General features: G+C 36.7%; 1 protein-coding gene across 4 annotated transcripts in view; it reads right to left on the bottom strand.

Moving 5' to 3' along the window:
* The window catches only part of LOC127415186 (cytosolic acyl coenzyme A thioester hydrolase-like), a 153010-nt gene extending 128563 nt beyond the window's left edge, over positions 1-24447 (bottom strand). The window contains exons 1-4 of one of the 4 annotated variants that reach the window (XM_051653819.1): positions 24181-24447; positions 2768-2885; positions 2578-2607; positions 1242-1398 (exon numbers count right to left, since the gene is read on the bottom strand). In XM_051653819.1, the coding sequence (XP_051509779.1) occupies positions 1242-1398; positions 2578-2607; positions 2768-2885; positions 24181-24230 (355 nt within the window). In that variant the 5' untranslated portion in view covers positions 24231-24447. Of the gene's footprint in view, positions 1-1241; positions 1399-2577; positions 2608-2767; positions 2886-8285; positions 8473-24180 lie in introns of those variants that run through there. The other 3 variants (XM_051653820.1, XM_051653821.1, XM_051653822.1) reach the window with 3 other exon arrangements.
* Between the last annotated feature and the right edge of the window lie 478 nt (positions 24448-24925).

The following is a 24925-nucleotide window of genomic DNA, read 5'->3' as shown; positions in this document are numbered from 1 at the left end:
GCATTTCCATTTATTTTTCTGTTAAAACTCATGTATTATTTGAGCTGTAAATTTGTTTAAATTATCATTTTAGGATTTGCTGACATTACATCGTCATGGCAATGAAGTTGTAAAATTTGCTATAACTTTACACAGAAAAGGTTAGTAAGTGATTTTATTATACTAAAATCATGTTTACACACATATTGTTTATATCTTGTAGCTACAGTATACTTTTGAAACAGTGAGTATTTTAACATTCAGAAATTGGCCCTATTCAGTTCCATTGTAACTGCCTCACTGCAGCACAGAGTTTTGCTTTTTTTTTTTTTTTTAAAGGAAAGGAGGGACGAGTCAAAAGAAATTTTTGTGGTAATCAATATTATGCCACAAATGCTGTCAATTGAGCTTAACTTGTATTGAACCCAGAATATTCCTTTGAACTTTTTTTTTTTTTTTATTAAGATGAAATAACAGACTGATGGCTTCAACAGAAGCATATACCATTGATTAACAACCTCAGAGCTCACGGCTGGTCTGTCTTTAAATGTTTTAAATAAGTAATCGTTAAAAATGAATTAGCCTATGAACATTTTTTTATTTCATTTTTACTTTAAGATCTTGACTGATGTGTTCTAATGCAAAAATAAACATTGTTAACAAGCAGCTTCCGTGAATACTCCCCCCTTCAGGTGTTGATCGAACAAACAGATAGGCCTGTCTCAAATTCACACCATTGGTTGAGTCAGTGTTGCTGCGTCAGGCTGTGCCAGAAACACAATCTATGCAAGTACGCAAATGCAGATGTGAATGCTTAGCCAGTTATGCACTGTACATACTTGAAATGTTTTCTTGCAATACTGTGGAGGTTACAAATTTCAGTACTCAAGGGGGCAATAAAGTTACTGTCAAAGTTCTGTGCCATCAAACCAGATGTGTTATTCAGCTAGCTAGCTATAAACATGTCAACATTTAACTAACTTTACAAAGTTGCAGGCAAGATACTCATCAAAACTGTTGCTCTGCCATTAGTTTACCTGAAAGAGAAAACTAACCATTGAAGAAGAACGTTTACGGTTATCTCCACTGTATTGCGTTATGAACTTTGTTCTTGACACATTTCAGAATGCAAGGATTGCCTAGCTAGAAGCGTCTGAATTCACGTACTTGCGCAGAGTATGTTTTGGGCCTGAATGTCTCAATTAAACATTCTTAAATAATTCCATCATAATCGTGTCAATAACAGCTACATGCTCACTAACCTGTGACTATGTTCTCAGAAAGGACATTCACCTGCACCTCCACAGAGTGTTTGGAGGTGTAGGTAATCTCAGCACTGACATGGGCCACTTCACCAATGAACATCGGATACAGGAAGTCAGTGCGCTCCACCCGGGCCAGAGCAGCTACGCAGCGATCCTGTTCACCAAAATAAATGTTTATGTTTGTGCAGATGTATATGAAATTAAGTCAATAAATTTGACTTTACGCTTTAGACTAGGACGCTACAACTCAGTTATAACAGTCTATAAAAAGACTCTGCCATAAATGCTGTATGTATAATTTGTAATGTGTGTAAACTCAGTTTATGACTTTGTAATGCCCTCTACAGGTTACATAAGTCAAGCACCATTTTTCAGCAGGCCTGAATCAGGGACAGGCTGTCAGTCTTTTTCTTTTTGACAACTGTTATTCTGGAAAACATTAGTGTGTAAACATAATTTAAGCTTGTAGATCTTCTGTGTGCATGTTTTAAAATGTGTATTGCAAGTGTTGTGACATCCCCAGCCGAAATAGATCCATTATGTACAGATTTCCCTTGTTTTAGTACAGACTATTTTCACCTTAGCTTTTTTTTCGATTTGCAGAGCTGAATGAGCATAACAATTATGACTGAAGTGTGATACACCAACAATGAACTCTTTCCTGAAAGATAAATAATGCAAAAATGTAATAGGATGAACCTTACGAAAACCTGCCCAGGTCACATTTTACCCCTGAATCAAAAGGAGGAAATCTGTTACTGTATTATTATTATTATTATTATTATTATTATTTTATTATAATTATTTAAATCAAAATAAATTACAGGCAGTACAAAAAATACTGCCACTATGTATAATGGGAGTGGTGATGGCGTAGTGGAATAAAGCACTGAACTGGTAACCAGAAGGTTGCCAGTTCAATCCCCACAGCCATCACCATTGTGTCCTTGAGCAAGGCCCTTAACTCCAGGTTGCTCCAGGGGGATTGTCCCTGTAATAAGGGCACTGTAATTCGCTTTGGATAAAAGCGTCTGCCAAATGCGTAAATGTAAATGTATAAATCATTTATACTATGTACAGTAAATACTATTTTATTTGCATTACAGCAATTAAAATTAGATTTTTATTGCATTATAGTAATGATAATTGTCAGAAAAAGTGTGTTTAATTTGCTTAATGCAACAAAAATAATCATAAATGTCCTAAAAATGGACTTTCTTTAAGCAAAATACAATTTCGTATTTATTTAGATTTTGGGTTGAAATTTGACCCACACATGTTCACTTGACAGGTTTTGTGAAATTCATCCAGTCAGAATGTTTTTCATAGTTACATCATCCACATCTGATCCAGAAAAACACATCTGATAGACAGAAATAAAAAAGATGGTGATTAATTTATTGGCTGCATGAAAATCAACAATCAAAGCTTCATATTCAACACTGTTCCTTAAAACAGCTTTTACTCAATCGTGTAAAAACTGGTGTCTGTAAGACTTCCAGGCAGCAGGAAGAGGAACTCACCCCACGTTGAGTGTTGCAGTGGCGTGTTCCAATGATGCATCCTGCTTCCTCAATCATCTTCAAGATAGTGCCACCATGAACATTACCAACAATGTTGGCATCATCAGGACGCATGATCCTGAAAGAGCATAAAATACAACCTTCACATATCATCTCTAGGTTTAATAAGGATGTATGATTATATTTTTAGATAAAATGGCCGACTCCTTTGTGTTGCTAAGGCTAATTTCCTACAGTTGCTCACATTTTATGTATCCTAAATACACACAATTAAATCATATTTTCACAGTTTTGCATAATTTGACAGAATTGCAGCTTGATTGGAAATGAGGCCCAATAAAAATAGCCTGCTTACAAGTGATATTTACCTTTGTACTTTGTTTTCTTCAAATACCACTTGTCTCATAATTCATCTTAAGCATGCTCTTCACTGACACTTTTGTTGACTTGGCAAACAAGTACACTAACTTCTTTAATATATATATATATATATACAGGTGCATCTCAATAAATTAGAATGTCGTGGAAAAGTTCATTTATTTCAGTAATTCAACTCAAATTGTGAAACTCGTGTATTAAATAAATTCAATGCACACAGACTGAAGTAGTTTAAGTCTTTTGTTCTTTTAATTGTGATGATTTTGGTTCACATTTAACAAAAACCCACCAATTCACTATCTCAAAAAATTAGAATATGGTGACATGCCAATCAGCTAATCAACTCAAAACACCTGCAAAGGTTTCCTGAGCCTTCAAAATGGTCTCTCAGTTTGGTTCACTAGGCTACACAATCATGGGGAAGACTGCTGATCTGACAGTTGTCCAGAAGACAATCATTGACACCCTTCACAAGGAGGGTAAGCCACAAACATTCATTGCCAAATAAGCTGGCTGTTCACAGAGTGCTGTATCCAAGCATGTTAACAGAAAGTTGAGTGGAAGGAAAAAGTGTGGAAGAAAAAGATGCACAACCAACCGAGAGAACCGCAGCCTTATGATTGTCAAGCAAAATCGATTCAAGAATTCGGGTGAACTTCACAAGGAATGGACTGAGGCTGGGGTCAAGGCATCAAGAGCCACCACACACAGACATGTCAAGGAATTTGGCTGCAGTTGTCGTATTCCTCTTGTTAAGCCACTCCTGAACCACAGACAACGTCAGAGGCGTCTTACCTGGGCTAAGGAGAAGAAGAACTGGACTGTTGCCCAGTGTTCCAAAGTCCTCTTTTCAGATGAGAGCAAGTTTTGTATTTCATTTGGAAACCAAGGTCCTAGAGTCTGGAGGAAGGGTGGAGAAGCTCATAGCCCAAGTTGCTTGAAGTCCAGTGTTAAGATTCCACAGTCTGTGATGATTTGGGGTGCAATGTCATCTGCTGGTGTTGGGTCATTGTGTTTTTTGAAAACCAAAGTCACTGCACCCATTTACCAAGAAATTTTGGAGCACTTCATGCTTCCTTCTGCTGACCAGCTTTTTAAAGATGCTGATTTCATTTTCCAGCAGGATTTGGCACCTGCCCACACTGCCAAAAGCACCAAAAGTTGGTTAAATGACCATGGTGTTGGTGTGCTTGACTGGCCAGCAAACTCACCAGACCTGAACCCCATAGAGAATCTATGGGGTATTGTCAAGAGGAAAATGAGAAACAAGAGACCAAAAAATGCAGATGAGCTGAAGGCCACTGTCAAAGAAACCTGGGCTTCCATACCACCTCAGCAGTGCCACAAACTGATCACCTCCATGCCACGCCGAATTGAGGCAGTAATTAAAGCAAAAGGAGCCCCTACCAAGTACTGAGTACATATACAGTAAATGAACATACTTTCCAGAAGGCCAACAATTCACTAAAAATGTTTTTTTTATTGGTCTTATGATGTATTCTAATTTTTTGAGATAGTGAATTGGTGGGTTTCTGTTAAATGTGAGCCAAAATCATCACAATTAAAAGAACCAAAGACTTCAACTACTTCAGTCTGTGTGCATTGAATTTATTTAATACACGAGTTTCACAATTTGAGTTGAATTACTGAAATAAATGAACTTTTCCATGACATTCTAATTTATTGAGATGCACCTGTATATATATATATATATATATATATATATATATATATATATATTATTTTATTTTATTTATTTATTTATTTTTTTAAGCAATATCACATGAGCAAGAGTGCGATATGGCCCTACATCAGCACTGCTGTGGTTTGGCTGCAGGCATGAGACATCAGGCCAAGTGCCATAGGTAATCATCAATTTAGCATGATTACTCAAGGATAAGGTGTTGGAGTGATGGCTGCTGGAAATGGGGCCTGTCTAGATTTGATCAAAAATTACTTTTTTCAAACTTGTTTCAACTTGTTTTTTACATCAGTAATGTCCTGACTATACTTTGTGATCAGCTGAATGCCACTTTGGTGAATTAAAGTACCAATTTCCTTCCGAAACAGCAAAACCTGTACATTATTCCAAACGTTTTGCTGGCAGTATATATATATATATATATATATATATATATATATATATATATATATATATATATATATATATATACATATATATACAGTTGAAGTCAGATGTTTACATACACCTTAGCCAAGTACATATAAACTTGTGAAGTTTTTCACAATTCCTGACATTTAATTGTAGAAAAATTCCCTGTCTTAGTCACTATTTTAGGAATGTGAAATGTCAGAATAATAGTAGAGAGAATGATTTATTTCAACTTTTGTTTCTTTCATCACATTCCCAGTGGGTCAGAAGTTTACATACACTTTGTTAGTATTTGGTAGCATTGCCTTTAAATTGTTTAACTTGGGTCAAACATTTTGAGTAGACTTCCTTAAGCTTCTCACAATAAGTTTCTGGAATTTTGGCATTCCTCCAGACAGAACTGGTGTAACTGAGTCAGGTTTGTAGGCCTCCTTGCTCGCACAGACATTTTCATTTCTGCCCACAAGTTTTCTATCAGATTGAGGTCAGGGCTTTGTGATGGCCACTCCAATACCTTGACTTTGTTGTTCTTAAGCCATTTTGCCACAACTTTGGAGGTATGCTTGGGGTCATTGTCCATTTGGAAGACCCATTTGTGACCAAGCTTTAACTTCATGGCTGATGTCTTGAGATGTTGCTTCAATATATCCACATAATTTTCCTTCCTCATGATGCCATCTATTTAGTGAAGTGTACCAGTCCCTCCTGCAGCAAAGCACCCCACAGCATGATGCTGCCACGCCCATGCTTCATGGTTGGGATGGTGTTCTTCGGCTTGCAAGCCTCACCCTTTTTCCTCCAAACATAACGATGGACATTATGGCCAAAAAATTCAATTTTTGTTTCATCAGACCAGAGGAAATTTCTCCAAAAAGTAAGATCTTTGTCCCTATGTGCACTTGCAAACTGTAGTCTGCCTTTTTTATAGCAGTTTTGGAGCAGTGGCTTCTTGCTTGCTGAGCAGCCTTTCAGGTTATGTCGATGTGCTCATCCTGACATGACAATGCCTCCAGCCATACTGCTCGTTCTGTGCGTGATTTCCTGCAAGACAGGAATGTCAGTGTTCTGTCATGGCCAGCGATGAGCCCGGATCTCAATCCATTGAGCACGTCTGGGACCTGTTGGATCAGAGGGTGAGGGCTAGGGCCATCCCCCCAGAAACGTCTGGGAACTTTCAAGTGCCTTGGTGGAAGAGTGGGGAAACATCACACAGCAAGAACTGGCAAACCTGGTGTAGTCCATGAGGAGGAGATGCACTGCAGTACTTAATGAAGCTGGTAGCCACACCAGATACTGACTGTTACTTTTGATATTTGATATATATACACTACCGGTCAAAACTTTTGAAACACTTGACTGAAATGTTTCTCATGATCTTAAAAATCTTTTGATCTGAAGGCATATGCTTAAATGTTTGAAATTAGTTTTGTAGACAAAAATATAATTGTGCCACCATATTAATTTATTTCATTATAAAACTAAAATGTAATAAAAAAATAAAAATAAAAATAAAAGTTTTTGAAATTGATGACTTGGACCAAATAATAAAGAAAAGCAGCCAATAAGTGCCCAACATAGATGGGAACTCCTTCAATACTGTTTAAAAATCATCCCAGGGTGATACCCCAAGAAGTTGGTTGAGAAAATGTCAAGAGTACATGTCTGCAAATTCTAGGCAAAGGGTGACTACTTTGAAGATGCTAAAATATAACACAGTTTTGATTTATTTTGGATTTTGTTTAGTCACAACATAATTTCCATAGTTCCATTTATGTTATTCCAAAGTTTTAATGACTTTACTATTATTCTAAAATGTGAAGAAAAAAATTATAATAAAGAATGAGTGTTTCAAAACTTTTGACCGGTAGTGTATATATGTATATTTACTGTATATAAATATATCAGAGGTGGACAGATATATCGGTATTTCTGATTAATTGTGCCGATAGTTGCTTTTTTGAACTATCGGTTATAGGGAAAAATAAATGCAGATAGTTGACAATGGTTTTATTTTTACTCCTTTTTTTTTATTATTATTATTATTTTAATCCTCAATAAACCTCATCTGGGGAAATTTTATATATATTTAATATTATTATTATTATTGGAATTTTGGTTGCACAATAAACTGCTTTTGTGATTTTATTCATTTAGGACTCTTGTAGTCTCAATGTCTGTGCCTGTCATAGTAAGGAAATACTAAGAAATCTTTGATCATTCTATAAATCGGTTTTAAAAAACTATCAGCCGATTAATCGGTTATTGGCCTTTTCCACCACCATCACAACAAATTTTGAAATGTTTGATGTTTATTTCACTTTGTGTTTAGATTATAATAGTTACAAACATGTAATAATTTGTATTTTTATAATGGATTTTCATAGTTTTATATGGAAAGTCTGGGTCTGGGACATGGCTAAAACAAATCTGTCCATACAAAAGTACCAAAAATAAATGATGAAGGCCTGTAGAAAACTTTCCATTTAAGTTTTAATGAGACCCTTATTTAACAAAAAGAACAATGGTTAAATCTGTTTGTTGTAATAAAAATCAAACCCTGGGACATGAAAGTTCCCAACATTGAAGAAACATCCATATTCCTTTGATCAGTATGTGTCCTCCCTGGGAATCAAAGCCATGACTTAGCATTGCTATAGCCGTGCTCTATCAGTTGAGCTATAAGAAAGAAACTAACATCCTTGAAGTTCACTGGTTGTAGTATATTATGAATAAAAGCAAAAACATTCAAGTTCACACCACAACTCAGAACGATTACCTCCCTAACCCGTTTGGGTTGAAATTCTGCCCAGTCATCTTTAACAGTCGAATTAACAGACATTAAATCATATCACTACTGTCATTTAAACGTTCATGAATCAAAAAAGTGCAAAGTGTAAAGTTTTGACACTTATTAGTTGACATGTTTTGTTGAACATACACTTAAAATCCATGCAAAACAGTATAATATACAAAGCAAACAAACTGAAAGTGCTGACCCATTGAAGAGTATGATGTGAGTGACTCTACCTGCTAAGCTCATAAAGATTAGTCATGACTTCTGAAAAGTTTGACGACAGTCTTGAGAAGTTCTTGAGCAGGATGCTTCCTCACAGAACAATTAATACATCAACAAAAAAGCCATTCAGTCATATCCTTCATAACTATATACTTTCAGTTATTACAGCATCAACTTCCTCACCACTGATGTGGTGCATTTCAGTGGCTCAGACTCCTCCCACCTTTATTAAAATGTAAGAAAGCTCACAGAGGTTGTAATGGCATAGAGTGGAGTTATAGGATTTTTTTTTTTTTTTTTTTTTAAACTGTTAGAAGAATGTTTTTCAATTGTGACATTATTTTCATGATAATTAAGCACATTTCCTCCAATATTCTCAATGGTGATTCTCATTAATGTAATACAGAATTTATTTCTTTATTACAGTACAAAATTAATTGATTTTTTTATTTCATCCATCATAAATACATTTAGTACAACAAATACTACCATGATATACGAAATCATCTGTTTAAATAAATTTAAATAATCTATCATTATTGACAAGGGAAATTAGATTTATTTTTTTTTTGCATTAACAATAATATAAATGGGGGGTATGCAAAAAAAAAAAAAAAATATCCTAATGGTCTTAAAATAGGCTATTTTTTTATTTTATTTTATTTTCCGGTAAAATATGAATTATATATTAATATGTATTAATATGGTAATAAGTCTGGTACAACCTCACCATTAAACAAGGTGCATGGAAACAGAAAAGTACTAATGATGTGATAATATCCAACAACACTTGGGGTAAAATATGACCCAGACGTGTTCTTGACAGGTTTCATGATATTCACCTGTTAACACAACAGGTGTGTGAAATGTAGTCAAAGAACTCCTTGAAAATTGAATATACAACTGAACTCAATGTCTCCTACAGCTTATTGCAGTATTTAAAGTGTTCATTCCTTTCAACATCATAACAACAGATACTGTTCAGAAACAAAAATGCTGTTTGAATATTTCTGATGGCACATATAGATGTGCATCAGGCGAGATAAATTGTTGCCAGAAAGTCTGCATCATTAACAGGAAAAACAAGCTCTCTCTCTCTCCTTCCCCATTCATTAACCTCAAAAACACTTAAATTTCCAAATAATAATAATAATAATAATAATAATACAAACTTTATCAAGGTGCAGTAAATACTGCACACAGGACTTTGCTCTTTTGGATATTTATAAGTTATAGGGTTTTAAAAAATATTATTGTAACAACAAATTAAGAAAACTGTATCAAACATAAATTTTTGGTGACGTGCTGTTGCTTCTTTTAATTATACATGCTAAAAAGGCTTTTTAATATCACTGATACTTTGGATTGCATTTGAAAACACAAAAAGCACAACAGCACAGATCTTACCTGAAAACATACCGGTAAAATTGAAGGCGTTTGACCAAAATGCCAGTCTCAATAAAATTTAGCATAGTCCCTTTTTTTGCAACCAAATGTAGTAATAATGTGACCCAATTTGCTGAGCCCCAGCAAAATGGACCCAACCACATAATAAGTGATCCAACCTTACTGCTAGGTAAACTTGGTTACCTCTGAGTAAATGTGGTATCTGTGCAACAATAGTATGTAACACAATGTGTGTGCTTACACTTGGCTGTGTGTTCTTTGTGATCTGATGATGAGTATAATGAAGGAAGATGGAATACTGAACCATATAAAATCACTAAATACTTTAAACGATCAAGACTTCTTATTTTGTAGGCCTTATAATAGGGTAGACTGGGGAGATGGGTGAGTTGTAACGCCATCAGTTTAACCAATTACAAAGCTACAGGGATGAAATCACAATCATACATGACCCCCTCCCTCCTGGGGTGACAGTATAAATTGTCAGACTCTGTGTAATACAAAAGTATTTACAGGACAAAAGGTACTGTGAGGTAAGAAATTAAAATGTCACCATTTATCATTTGATTTGCAAACATGTTTGAATGTTAAATGAACCGGAATTATCTGAATCAGAAGGATCTATTGTTTAATATTATAATTCACACAAGCTTTTCACCTCCATATAAAAACAAAAATGTATTAGCCTACCACAAATTCATGCTCAAAACTGTTTTCTGTGGAGTAGGTTGTAACAACAGCACTCTTTGTAGTTTATTGATAGTACAAATTTACACAGGTTTAAATACTAGTACATTTCAAAACTACTTTATTGGACCATCTCCACCTTATTTAGCAGCATAAATCTAAAAACAAATATATAAAAATAAATACTGTGGCAAATTTTTAACCCTTTGGAATTAGCTGTATTTCTGCAGTAATTGGCCATAAAATGTGATCTCATCATAATCAAAGTCACAACTATAGATAAACACAATGTGCTTGAGCTAACAACAAACAAACAAACAATAATAATCTTTCATGCCTTTATTGAACACATTCCATTAAACATTCACAGTGCTGTGGAAAAAGTAAGTGAACCCTTGGATTTAATAACTGGTCGATCCTCCGTTGGCAGCAATAACCTCAACCAAGTGTTTCCGGTAGCTGTGGATTGACCTGCACAACGTTAAGAAGGAATTTTGGACCCTTCTTTCTTACAAAACTGTTTCAGCTCAGCCATATTCTTAGGATGTCTGGTGTGAACGACTCTCTTGAGGTCATTCCACAGCATCTATACTGGGTTAAGGTTTGGGCTCTGACTGGGCCACTCCAAAAAGTGGATTTTCTTTTTTGAAGACATTCTGTAATGGATTTACTTTGATGTTTAGGATCATTGTCCAGCTGCATCAACAAATGTCTACTGAGCTTCAGTTGGCACACAGCCACCCTGACATTATCCTGTAGGATATCTTCATAAACTTGGCAAATCAATTTGTCCTTGATGACATCAAGCAGTCCAGTCCCCGAAGCAGCAAAGCAGCCTCAAATCATGATGCTCCCTTCACTGTACTTCACCACTGGGATGATGTTTTCATGTTATTATGCGGTGCCCTTTTTATGCAATACATAGTGCTGCGAGCTCCCCAAAACAATTCAACCTTAGTTTCATCAGTCCACAAAACATTTTCCCAGAAGCGTTGTGAAATGTCAAGATGGTCTTTGGCAAACTTCAGGCACACAGCATTTTTTTTTGTTGGAAAGCAGCGGCTTCCTTCATAGTGTTCTGCCATGGACACCTTGCCTGTTTAATGTTTTCTGTATAATAGACTCATGAACAGAGATGTTAACACGTTCCAATGATTCCTTCAAGTCTTTAGCTATCAATCTAGGGTTCTTTTTAATCTCAATGAGCATTCTGCGGTGTGCCCTTTGAGGCATCTTGGCTGGATGGCCACTTCTAGTGAGAGTAGCCACAGTACTAAATCATCTCCACTTATAGACAATTTGTCTTACTGTGGACAGATGAATATCAAAGCTCTTTAAGATAACTTTCTAACCCTTTCAAGCTTTATGCAAAGTAACCATTCTTAATCGTAAGTCTTCTGAGATCTCTTTTTTTTGCAAGGCATGGTCCACATCAGCAGATGCTTCTTATGAATAGCAAACTCAAAATGTTTGAGTTCTTTTTATAAGTCAAAGTAGCTCTAACCCACACTTCATTTCATTAATTGGATCCCAGGTTTGCCAACTCCTGACTCTAATTAGCTTTTGTTGACGTCATTAGCCTGGGTGTTCACATACTTTTTCCAACCTACACTGTGAATGCTTGAATGATGCATTCAATATGTACAAGAACAAAACAATAATTTGTGTTATTAGTTAAAACAGATTGTGTTTGTTCATAACTTACAGTAAAGTTCAAACCATATTTTAAGACAAAGTTATATATAAATGCAGGTTATTCCAAAGTTTCACATACTTTTTCTTGCTACTGTATATTTGCATTTTTTTTTTATTTAGTGTAAATTTATAGTATTACACTTTGTATTATATTACCCTACAATTAGTTAAAATAAATTTAAAAAAAATAAATAAAAAAAACAAGTTACCACAGCTGCGATGAGGCTTCTAATAGAGCTGAAGGAGTGACAGAAAATGTGGCATCTTTCTCTGTTCTGACTGCTGTATTCCACCGCTCTCTATTAGCTGTGAAAGTACAATAGTGGATTTTTTTTTTTATTTTGCTGTTGGAGTAAACGGGCAAGCAAAAAATTATATTTGCTCTGGTCTCCCATTCACCGCAATACAGGTTAACCCTGCTACTTCCTCATTCCAAACCCGAATATGTGAAAAGGGTCCAGTTGTAGTAAATATAGGAGTATAATATCAAAGTTTGGTACACATAGCACACCAGTACTAAAAGATTAATTTCTGTTTACAGGTCAGGAACTACAGAAATGTTCTCATATGGTTCCCTAGATTTAGATTTACATCTAGATTTATGGCAACTACAAAAATAAAGAAAAAAAATAAAAAAGAGCTTTCTTTCACCTACGAAGCATCAGGAAATGCGATTTTTAAATAAAGGGAATGGATGTTCAAATATTGCTTGTGGTTTCCTACAGTACATAACAATTGCTAGTTAGAAAACCTTTTAGAGTCTAAAATATTTTTTTTTTAAACTGCACTTGTGCCTACCTAGTTGTATTTCAAAGAAACAGAATTAACAGGTAGAGGGGAAATAATTATTACACCGGAACAAATAATAAACACGTGGGGCTTAGAGGTCCTGACGTTGTCTCTAATTGGTCGGGTACAATGGATGTAAATAATAATTATTCTATTTTAACTCTTGACCATGTATTTTACAATTAAATATATATTTAAAATTGTCCGTGTAGTTATGTAGGTTGCTGTAAATTATTGCCCAGACCGCTGCTCAAGGAGCTCATGAACGGCGTTGTCACATGATGCCATTCTCAGCACTGGAAAAGTGGACCAATCACATTGTAATCACTGGCATTTGAAAATTCATTTAATAAAACATAAGGTGGATTTCCGTTTCTATACAGCTGTGCTCAAAAGTTTGCATACCCTTGGAGAATTGGTAATATATGTACCATTTTTAAAGAAAACATGTGTGAGCAGGCAAAACACATTTCTTTTATTTCTTATGGGATTCATATTCAACTGTAGGTTATAACAGAATGGCACAATTATTAAACGAAACATGGCAACAAAGAAAAAAATGAAATGACCCGTTCAAAAGTCTGCATACCCTTAGATCTTAATACTGTGTATTGCCCCCTTTAGCATCAATGACAGCGTGCAGTCTTTTGTAATAGTTGTCTATGAGGCCCCAAATTCTTGCAGGTGGTATAGCTACCCATTCGTCTTGGCAAACTGCCTCCAGGTCATGCAAAGTCTTTGGTCGTCTTGCATGAACTGCACGTTTGAGATCTCCCCAGATTGGCTCAATGATATTTTGAGGGGGCAGTGGTAGCTCAGCGGTTAAGGCTCTGGGTTACTGATCAGAAGGTCAGGGGTTCAAGCCCCAGCACTGCCAAGATGCCACTGTTGGGCCCTTGAGCAAGGCCCTTGACCCTATCTGCTCCAGGGGCACCGTATCATGGCTGACCCTGCACTCTGACCCCAGCCTAGCTGGGATATGTGAAAAAGAAGAATTTCACTGTATATGTGCAAATGTAAAATGTATAAAGGCACTGAATAGTCACTGTAAAAAATGTCTGTAGTTTTAACAGTAAAAGACTGTTAAAATGCTACAGTAAAAAAAGCTAATTGATTAGAGTATTAATTGTAAAATATACAGTAAAAAAATATTAGATATTTTAAGACAATACAGTAGTTTTTAAAATAAGTGTAAAATTACACTTTAGATGTAAAAAGTATGATTTTCCTGTATAATGGTAAAAATGTACATTGTTTAACAAGAGAGTACATGTACTTTTTACAGTAAATTGTTAAAATTACAGTAAATATCAGTTACATACATTGGGGTGTTCTGTTTTATATTTGATGTAGTTTAGTTCAGGATTATGTTTACTGCATTATTTAAATTTCACATGTGTTACCCTGATGGTGTTTACCATTTGGGTAACACTTTATTTTGATGGTCCCCTACAGATATTCAACTGATTATAAGTGACTTATCAACTGACTTGCTATAGCTAGTAAGCATTCAGTAGACTTTCAGTAGCCTGTATATATATCTCTTTTTTAACAATCTACTTACAGTATGTTATTGTTGAGAACATCAGTTCATTAAAATTGTTGGACAAAACAATGACTTCTGTACATTTATATTTCTTTTACATACAGTCTATGTGCTGGTTGCAATGTAGTGCTGCTATTCCTGTGTGTTATTATCAGTATTGGTATTTACCATCTGTTGATAGTCTGTTTTAAAAAAGGAGACATGTAGCAGTCAGCTAACCGTATTCCTTAGATCTTCACTTTATTTTGATGGTCCCTAGCTAACTACATATGAACAGTTGATACTACCTTAAAGTAAAGTGACTCTGTACTGATAGGAAATTCATATGCAACAAACAGTCAAGTAGAGCATTTCCAGAAAACCTTTGGGTAACTAAAAGGTGAAATAAGAAAACAAGCAGTTAAGCAAAGAAATGGAATTACTTAATTATACATATAGGTCACAATTAAGTCACTTATAGTCAGCTGAATATCTGTAGGTGGACCATCAAAATAAAGTACTGCCAGTGTTTGTGTGAGTGACACTGAGCGCTATCTCTACATGTTTATTGGTCATTGCTCCTGGAAGAGCCACTATTGGTGAACTTCATGTTATTATGTGCTCTTCTGTCATTTTTACGGTTATTAACAATACCTTATAAAGTAAAAAGCAGATTTTTACAGTTTCAGAAGGTTAATATCAAGTTTAGGATTTTTTACTGTAAATTATACAGAATTTTTTTCTGACTGGGTGGTTCTTATCTACCTTCTGACACTTTGCCCTTCTGAGAGCAGAAACACTGTTTGTTTCTCTTTTTTTTTTTTTGGATTAACAATTTTTATTGATTCACATACAAGTAACTCGTAAGACAAAACATATATACATAGAATAAAACTTAACCCCAACTATTACCCCTCCCAATCCCGCTCTAAGCCCAACAACATAACAGTGGTCCCAAATGACAGACACACACACACAAAAAAATAAAATAAAATAAACAGATAAACACAACAACAGTAATCACACATCCACAAATGACAAATACCCGCCCCATTTCTCCACGAACACTTTATACCTCCTCATTCCTCTGAATGTAACTTCCTCAAAGGCCGCCACCCTTCCCATCTCCGAGCACCACTCCTGAAAAGAGGGCGCTCCAGCCAACCTCCAGCCCCTCAAAATCATCTGCCTGGCAATCATGACACTGGTTAAGACTCAACTCTTTATGTGTCTACTTTCAATATCAATGACTGACCCCATCACCCAAGATACATAGTCTGGGACAGAATGATACCTGAATGCCTAACACGTCGCACACCAGACTCTGCTAATCAAAACGTTTGTATTTCAACACACCCCCAAAAGACATGGGTTATACCTCCATCCTCTGATTGGCATCGCCAGCAGGTGGGTGTGTCTTTAAGACCAAGCCTATACAATTTAGAGGGAGTCCAATAGAACCGATGTAAAATCTTGACTTGTATAAGGCACACCCTTGCATCTCTAGATGCAGTTTTTATGTTTTTTATTTTTTAAGTCCTAGCCCATTCTCCCTCCTCCAATTCCAAGTTTAAATCTTTCTCCCATAATCTCTTGAGAGTGGTTGAGACGCCATCCCCCAGACTCTGAATTAGCAGGGAGTAATACACTGATGCCTCATGACCTTTTCCAAGACCAGAAATCACCTCTCCTAGAGTATCTGCTGCTTTAGGGGGGTGTATGCCATTCCCAAAAATAGTACAGAGCAAGTGGCGTAGCTGAAGATGTAAAATATTTTTATAAAGTTCAGTATAAATTAAAGTATAATAAATGTTAATATAGCCATTTTATTCTACAATTGTTTCTAGTGGTCAAGCATGTGTGTTTGTGTAGAGGTCTGTCTTGAAAAGAAATGTGGGGCCCCTCACATATGGTAAACTGAGTCTTCTTTGTTGACACTAAAGAAAATATGGTAAGGCCTTTTCATAGAGGTGTCCAGTGACACATATGGAATATATTAACCACTCCTTGGTAGATCATATGTATTTAAGCGGGGGCAAACCCATTGTGCGGGAGTTGTGCTGGAAACAACTCTGCTTTTTTATCTCTGATAATAAAGTCTATCTTCTAGCATCAAAACCTTCAAGAGTGATGTTTCACAGAGGTGGCAGAAGCCACGACAAAGACACCTAAAAATCTGAGATCTGGGGATCCCAAAATATTAAACCAAATTTTCAAAGGATTTCATCACATCACTCTCAAAGATCACTGAGTGTATTAACCCCCCCCCTCGCAATCCACTCTGACCAACAAAAAGGGCACTTATTAATGCATAGTTTGAGGTTTAGCCATAGGTGAGGCAACATTTAGATAAATATCTGAATTAAACACTCTGGACACTTTTGTCCATACTGAGTGCAAATGTGAAATAGCGGGGTGTGATTTAACTTCTCTGGTTAGATTGACAAAGCATTTGCAATGGCAAAATAGGGGCAAGAACTTCTTGTTCAATGCAGAACCAGGGAGGGGCTCTTTCAGGTGGAAGTGACCAATGAGCCAAATGTCTGAGACCGAACGCATAATAATAAAATTAAATCATGGGTAGGCCTAGCCCACCTTTGTCAATCGGCCTATGCAGCTTACTAAAATGTAATCTGGGGCGTTTACCACTCCAAATAAAAGACTTCACTATGCTCTCAAATTGCTTGAAATAAGAGAGGGGGACATCTTCCGGGAGAGACTGTAGCAGGTAGTTAAATTTTGGAATACAGTTTATTTTAATAACATTAACCTTCCCAATCATCGATAAATATAATGAAGCCCACCTGTCTACAATCGCTCGAAATCCTTTTTATTAAAGGGTCATAATTAACTAACTAAATCAGACAAATAAAATACCCAAATACTTAATGCCCTGTTTGGGCCACTGGAAGGGGTCTGGCTGGAAGGCCGTTACTGGACAGAACGCCGTCAGAGTGAAAGCTTCGGATTTAGACCAGTTGACTTTGTATCCTGAGAATTTGGAAAAGGAATTAATAATTCTGTAGAGGCAAGGCATAGATTTAGTAGGGTCAGAGACGAATAATAAAATATCATCTGCATAAAGCAGAAGCTTATGCACCACGCCTCCCGCCACCACCCCTGGAAAATTATCCTCCTTTCTTATTGCGGCTGCTAATGGTTCCAGGGCAAGACAGAACAATAATGGGGAAAGATGGCAACCTTGCCGGATGCCCCTAATCAGAGTAAAATAATCTGAAATTAATCCATTTGTTTGTATCACCGCTACCGGGTGTCTATAAAGTAACTTGATCCAACCAATAAACGTACTCCCGAACCCATACATTTCCAAAATCTTAAAAAAGATAATCCCATTCTACCATATCAAAAGCCTTTTCGGCGTCAAGTGAGATGGCAGTGACCAGAGTCTGATCATTCACCACTGACCACATGATATTGATGAAATGTCTAATGTTATCAGAAGAGCTACGACCCCGAATAAACCCCACCTGATCTATAAGTATAAGAGGTGTCATAACTTTACATAATCAGTTAGCCAAAATTGTTACATCTAGCTGGATTAGGGAAATTGGACGGTAACTCTTACACTCGCTTGGATCTTTGTCTTTAAGAATCAGACTGACCCGGGCTTGTGTCATGGTTGGCGGAAGCTTTTCATTCTTTAATGATTCCGAATAAACTTCTAACAAAAATGGAGCCAGTTCTGTAGCATAAGACCTAAAAAAAATTCACCAGAGCCTTGCCTCTAGGTAAGGCCTTAATTACCTCGTCAAGTTCCTCCAATGTTATCTCAGAATTTTGCTCAGCCATCAATTTAGGGAGTTCTAATATCATCATCAGTAGACAAAGACGTGGAACTATAGAGATCAAGATAGAATTCTTTGAAAAGCATTATTAATATCAATGGCCAAAGGTAAAAATTTCACCACCAGCAGATTTCACTGAAGGAATGGTAGAAAAAGGCTCTCTCTGCTTTGTATATCTAGACAAAAGCTTCCCTGCTTTGTCCCCTGAACCAAAATATGACTGTCTTGCCCTGAATAACCAAAACTCAATTTTCCGCAACAAAATAGTATTATATCTGTATTTCAAACGGGTCAATTCTCTGAGGCCATTAGACGACATTCGGCGCTTCAGCTCTGCCTCGGCACTTTTAATATTCCCTTCCAACTCCACTAGTTCTCGTGCTTTGGATTTTTTTGGTGAATGAGGCATACTGTATGATCCTGCCCCTAAGAACTGCCTTAAGTGCCTTCCAAGCCACGCCCACAGAGGATACTGAGGTCCAGTTGGTCTCCATATAGACACTGATTTCAATCTTTAACATTTGTTGGAAATCAGGATTTTGCAAAAGGGATACATTAAAGCGCCAGTTGTATGATTTATTTTTCTCCGTATGTGGCAACACCTCTAAACTCACCAGGGTGTGATCTAAGACTAAAATGTTTCCAATTGAGCAATCAACAACAGATGAAATGAGGAACATACATATTATAATATACACACACACACTAATATATATATATTCTAGAATAAATCTTATGGACTGATGGAAAAAAAAATTATAGTCTCTTCCAGATGGGTTCAAAAGTCACCAAACATCTGCAAGACCAAGGTTTTTACACATCCTGTGAAGTGTCACCGTTGCTCTAGTGGGCTTACACACTTTTGCTTCAATATGATCAAGGACTGAGTCTATCAAAAGATTAAAGTCTCCTCCCAATATTATGTCATGAGGGGTGCATCCCTTCAAGATCTATAAAAAAGCCCTGATCATCAGCGTTAGGTGCGTAAATACTAGCCAAAAAAAAAAAAAAAAAAAAAATCAACCTTTGCCCCTGAATTTCTGCTAGAACAACAATGACTCTTCCTGATTTATCTTTAGTCTGTGAGGCATTTGAATTGTAGATGTTTATTTATCAATATAATGACCCCCCTGCTCTTGAGCCAGCACTAAAAAACTTCAAGAAACACATCATATTTCTTACATTTAAGAAAATAAATAACCTTCCTTCTTTTTTATGGGGTGCCCCAACCCATTCACATTCCACATGGAGAAAGATATCCAACTTATTAACATTTGACATTTGATATAATAGAAAAAATAAATTGTCAAAAACAAGATTACAAACACCACATTTCAACATCAATGCAACAGTCAAACCCTGAACTTCCCCCAGAACAAAACAAAACGTGCGCATTAACCCCGCGCACGACAGTGCCAACTGGCGTCAATCCCTCTAAACTCAGAAGGTCCATGTACACATACGAGAGTCCCCGCGACAACTTTGCCATCGGATTGCTGAAGTCCGGTGCTTCTATACAAATTTTGTGAGGCAAAAGTACATAACAGAAGATACTTCGTAAAACAGACCCCAGCCAACAGGCAGAATAAACAAAGAATGTGTAGATTCATTCACAGAACTGTCTTAAAAGGTGTGTTCCCCCACAAAACAAATCCCAGCTGATATAAAGCCATTAAGTTTCCTCAGACAGACAAACAAGTGTTTCAAGTGTTCAGTGAGCCAGCTGTTATGAGTGCAGCAGATGATGTAATCATTCCAATGTCCCGTGAAAATATTCCACAAAAACAAACTCCAGCCAACAGGAGGCATAAGTACAAAGAACGAACAGATTCATCCATAACTGTCCCGAAGCAGTGTTATTCCACAAAACAAACTCCAGCCGCTAGGTGGAACTAGCACAAAAAGAAACAAAAAATAGACATCCTGGTTCCTCGGATGATCAAGAGTCAAATTCACCCGGAGGCCGCATAAAAAAAAAAACAAAAAAAACATCATGACTTACTCAATCCATCAGCTTTATAAAAAGACATGTGGATATTTTGCGGTCATCTGTAGTGTCCATTCCCAATCTGGCCGGGAACTTCAGTGTAAAAGCGATCTTCCGTCAATGCAAAAGTTTCTTGAAGGAAGTGTCATTCCAAAAAACAAACTCCAGCCGCAAGGCAGAGCCAGTGCAGAAAGAAACAAAAATGGCACCCAGCTTCCTTAGACAGTCGAGTTTTGTACAGCGAGTCGGTCCACTCACATAAGTAACATGCAATGGTTTACTCACCCATAGTTTCTATAAAAGGACAGTGCTTTTTTGGGGCATAAAAATACTTTGCGGCCGTCCTTGGTGTCTATTCTCAGTTTGGCCAGAAACATCAGTGCAAAAGCGATCTTCCGTTGATGTAAGAGTTTCTTACATTGCTTGAACTGATCGTGTTTCTCTCGTTGAATTCGCAAAGTCCGGGAACAAGAAAATATTGTGATTCTTCCAAGAAAGCTTTCCTTTGCTCCTCGCCTGGCGCAACACAAGATCTTTATCGGATGATCTCAGAAATTTGGCCAGACTTGATCGTGACCCGTCTCCCTCAGCAGATCTCCAAGCCAGGACTCTGTGAGCTCACTCGATTTCCAGTTTATGGCCTGTTATGTCAAGCAGACTCGGGAAGAGCTCATCCAGGAATTTCACCATATCTCTGTCCTCTTCATGCTCAGGAATTCCAACAATTCATACATTGTTCCTTCGATTCCTATTTTCAAGATCTTCCAACTTTTCCAAAATGTCTTCCCAAGTCTGTTTTGGACACAGGCGGATTAGCGGATAATTCCCTTTCCGATGACTCCAAGTAATCAATCCAATTCAAACCAATTCAGAGAATTTTGTTTCCATCACCGTAATCGATCGACATATTACAGCGAGATCCTCCAAGTCAGCAACAACCTTCGTCAGCATCACCGAGATGTTGGACAGTTGACGCTGCATTTCTTCTCCCGTTGTGCTTTCCAACTCGAGTCCCCGGCTCGCAGTCCCACCAGAGGTTTCAGCTAGAGCATGTAAGTGTCTTTTAATGTCTCCAGAGTCTGAGGATTTTGACTTCTTTGCCATGTTTACCTCAAAGAGCAAATATGTAACTGGGTGTATCGAATCTCACCAGATTAAACATGAAAATAATTAAAAACCAGCAAAGTGTGCAGAGCTAGTCGCTCACACGTCTGCTTATCGCATGCAGTCACGTGACCAACGTGTTTTTATTTTTATTAATAGTAACTGGCCGAATAAATGTACTGGAAACAATGATGAGTGATATGAATGAGATTTTTCTTATGACAAACCAATTTTGCCTGCCTCCCACATTTATGGTTTCACTGTATGCCATTTTGCCAATATAAGAATATCTTAAAAAAAAAAGAAAAAAAAAGAAAGAAAAAAAAAAGGTAGCTATCACTTCCCATGAGAGAATATGTATTTTTGTAATCAATTATTTCAGACTTTTCTGACAATGCTGTGGAAAATAAATCGATCAGATAAGCACATAGCAATTAACGGTAAGCACATAGCCACCCTTAGAACTGAAAATATTATAAGGTAAATGTATTCAATTTAAAGCAGAACTCGAATTGATTTAATATATGGAGTCAGATGCATTATTATAAAGGCAGCAAGGTTGGAAAACATTTTCAATTCATATTTGACAGTGTATTTCTCACATTTTTGTAAGCAAAGAAATATAAAATATTTAAATTATTTCTTACCATATTCCTAGAAACAGAAATATTTAACCTTTGTGCAAACTTTAGGAACATTTTTGTCTTTTGCATTTAGGTTTTTTCGATCATTTGGCTGGCTGTGTTAATGCCAACGGCATACATTTTGCCAAAGGTGTGTATTTTAGGAGGAATTTTGATATTTCAACCTCAATTCCTATAATACACTGTGTACACAAAATAGTTACACTCAGGAACTTAAGGACAAAAATGTCCCCATTGAAACTGCAATATTTGATCCAAGTGCCATTAAAGCATAAAATTATGAATTCTATGATATCATGCTTTCAAAATTGTGTGGGAGTGTTGGAATGGATGTCAGAGTGTGTTTTGCATGTGTGTATTGAGAAATGTGTGTGTGTGAAAAACAACAGTGGCATTATGTAAACATCTGGCATTTAAAAGGTTAATCCTGAAAATGAATGAATATTTGGTAGTTATGATCAGGACTGATGTTGGTTAAAAAAAATTAAAACACTGAAAGTTGAAAATTATATTAATATATAATATAATGGCAGTTTTTTTTTTTTTTTTTTTGATGCTGACATGTTTGTTCTCTAAAAGGACCTCCGAGTAACTTTTTATTCACGCACAAGGGTTAAGTCCTTTTTCTACCGTAAATCTAATAAAAAAGGACTTAAATATTGGTCTGTTTTTCACCCACATCTATCATTTCACTTCATTAAACCACTTCTATTCTTAACTTAAAGAAAAGAAGTGACATATCGTATATTGAGCTGTATGGAGTCTTTCAGTTGTATAGGACAAAAAACAGCTGCGATATCACAGCGTCCCCATTATAATATTAATCGACAAAGCTTTAAACAGCTTATTTAAATGCATGTTATAGTTCTGTCTAGTCTAATGTTAAACATTTTAAAATTCGCACTGAACTTCGAACTTAGTGGCTGTTTGTTTTTCTGCAACTTATACGATATGACGTCCCTCTGTTTATGGTTACCAGTGATGGGTCGTTCATTTTGAACGAATCTTTTATGTGACTCAGAAGAACGAGTAGTCTCAGAGAGTGATTTGTTCATTTTGTGTTGGCCGTGCATGTGCATTGCGCAACCTCCGTTCATTTGTTACGTGAAAACAGCATAGGCGCTGAACAGGAAACAGAAATGATTAATTCACCTCTCCACTATTTTGGTCCGAGTCGTTGGTTCTTTTGTCACGTGACAGCCGTAGACGCTATGCACTGCTCACACAGGAAACAAATGATTAATTCACCTCTGGAGACATCTGGTCCCAGTCGTTTTTTTCTTTTGTCACGTGTATACGCCATGCACATACGGCTGTCACGTGACCAAAGAACGAATTAAATGGACAAGAAGATTCCAGAGGTGAACTAATCATTTCTGTTTCTCATAATTTGTCCTTGGCTGCATTATCAATTTTTCCTTATTGGGACTATAATTAAAGTTTGCGTAAGTAGACGTGTTGGGGGGATTTGGCTATTAAAAATGTAACAATTTAATTCTGCTTAAATGAACGAAATGACTTGAATAAAGATTCGTTCATTTTGCTGAACGAGACTCAAAGATTCAAGTCAGTAAAATGATCCGATCTTCCCATCACTAATAGTTACTAAGACGATATGAACGACTTCTCAACTGCCCAATCGCTGACCGCTTTTGCTCTAAGTAGCCAATCCGAACGCAGGAGGCGGGACCTGCCAGAATACGGGAAAAAAAATAACGCCGCGGACAGGCTTTTTCAATGTTTAATCCTACAACAGTGGATACATACATTAAATATTAAATTTCTGCTTTGAACATATCACGAACGAAGGCCATATCGACTTCATTTTCTATTTACTCTTATTTCTCAGATTGACAGGAAGTGGGCCCTTATCTAGAGCATAATAAGCCGTATACCACTCTATTTACGTATAAAATCAAAAACTATTGTATCTCTATAATATATAACATTACTGCCGTGATGACCCAGATAGCAATGTTTTCCAGTCAGTACTCTACCTCAACATCACTGATTGAGGTCATCACACGACGCATGAGCGGTGTCAAAAATGCACCAGCATCCAAGTCATTTACAAACAACAGAAATCAAACAGGAATAAAAGGTCACGTCTTCGTGTAACTTGTTTTTGTGAAATGCATTCATGATCTCTGAAAAGGATCTCAATCAATTTGTGTAGCAAGCTACCAATTATAGTGCCGCCTCATTCATGAGATTCTCTCACTGATACTTTATGAAGGTTAGAGTCACAGAAGAGTCTCTTACCTGCATATCTGGATGGATGGGGTCGCTTGTGCATTTGAGTCAGACATCATGGGCACTGGGCAGCTTGTATCGAGGCTCGTCTTTAACCCGGACTCCGTGTGTCGTAATAAAATACCGAGTCAGGCGGAGCGAGAGCTGCAGGTTTGAAGGGTAAATCGATTTGTCGGACTCTACTTCCACTACTGTGGTGTAAAACGGTCAGCGAATACTTATGTTGATTATTTTAAACAAGGAAGGAGCGCGAATCGTTCATCAATTCATGTAAGCTGCTTTAAAGATTGTGCTTTCGTTTCACATGTCAATAGATAGCGCTTGAACTGCCCCCATGTATGGTTGTTCTTCATAACATAATATTTGCCTGTACCTACATTTTACACTGAGGTCTTTTACCTACAAGTTTACCAATATGTTTAGGCTATCAATCGTTGAAATTGGTTAAATGGTAATAAAACTGCAGCGCAAAAGTCTCATTCAATGCGCATTTTACCAAACCACCGAAAGGTGGCAGCAGAGACCATGTTTTCATGGTCACAGGTTATAGATTTATTTATTTTTATTGTCTTTTTTTTTTTTTTTAAATCAGTTTGTTTGGGAGCTGTAAGATTACCCGATATTATAACAGTGGACAAAGCAGCGACCGCTGTCAGACCAATCTGTATTCATTTAACTACGGAGCCTCTTACAAAAGGTAGTTTGTAAGCCATGGTTTTGCTATTGTAATATGGCAGTAACAATGACTGTAGTT

The sequence above is a fragment of the Myxocyprinus asiaticus genome, chromosome 24 (assembly GCF_019703515.2).
Source record: "Myxocyprinus asiaticus isolate MX2 ecotype Aquarium Trade chromosome 24, UBuf_Myxa_2, whole genome shotgun sequence".
Taxonomy (NCBI): domain Eukaryota; kingdom Metazoa; phylum Chordata; class Actinopteri; order Cypriniformes; family Catostomidae; genus Myxocyprinus; species Myxocyprinus asiaticus.
The sequence above is the reverse complement of the archived record's forward strand: the minus strand, read 5'-3'. Positions and strand labels throughout refer to the sequence as shown.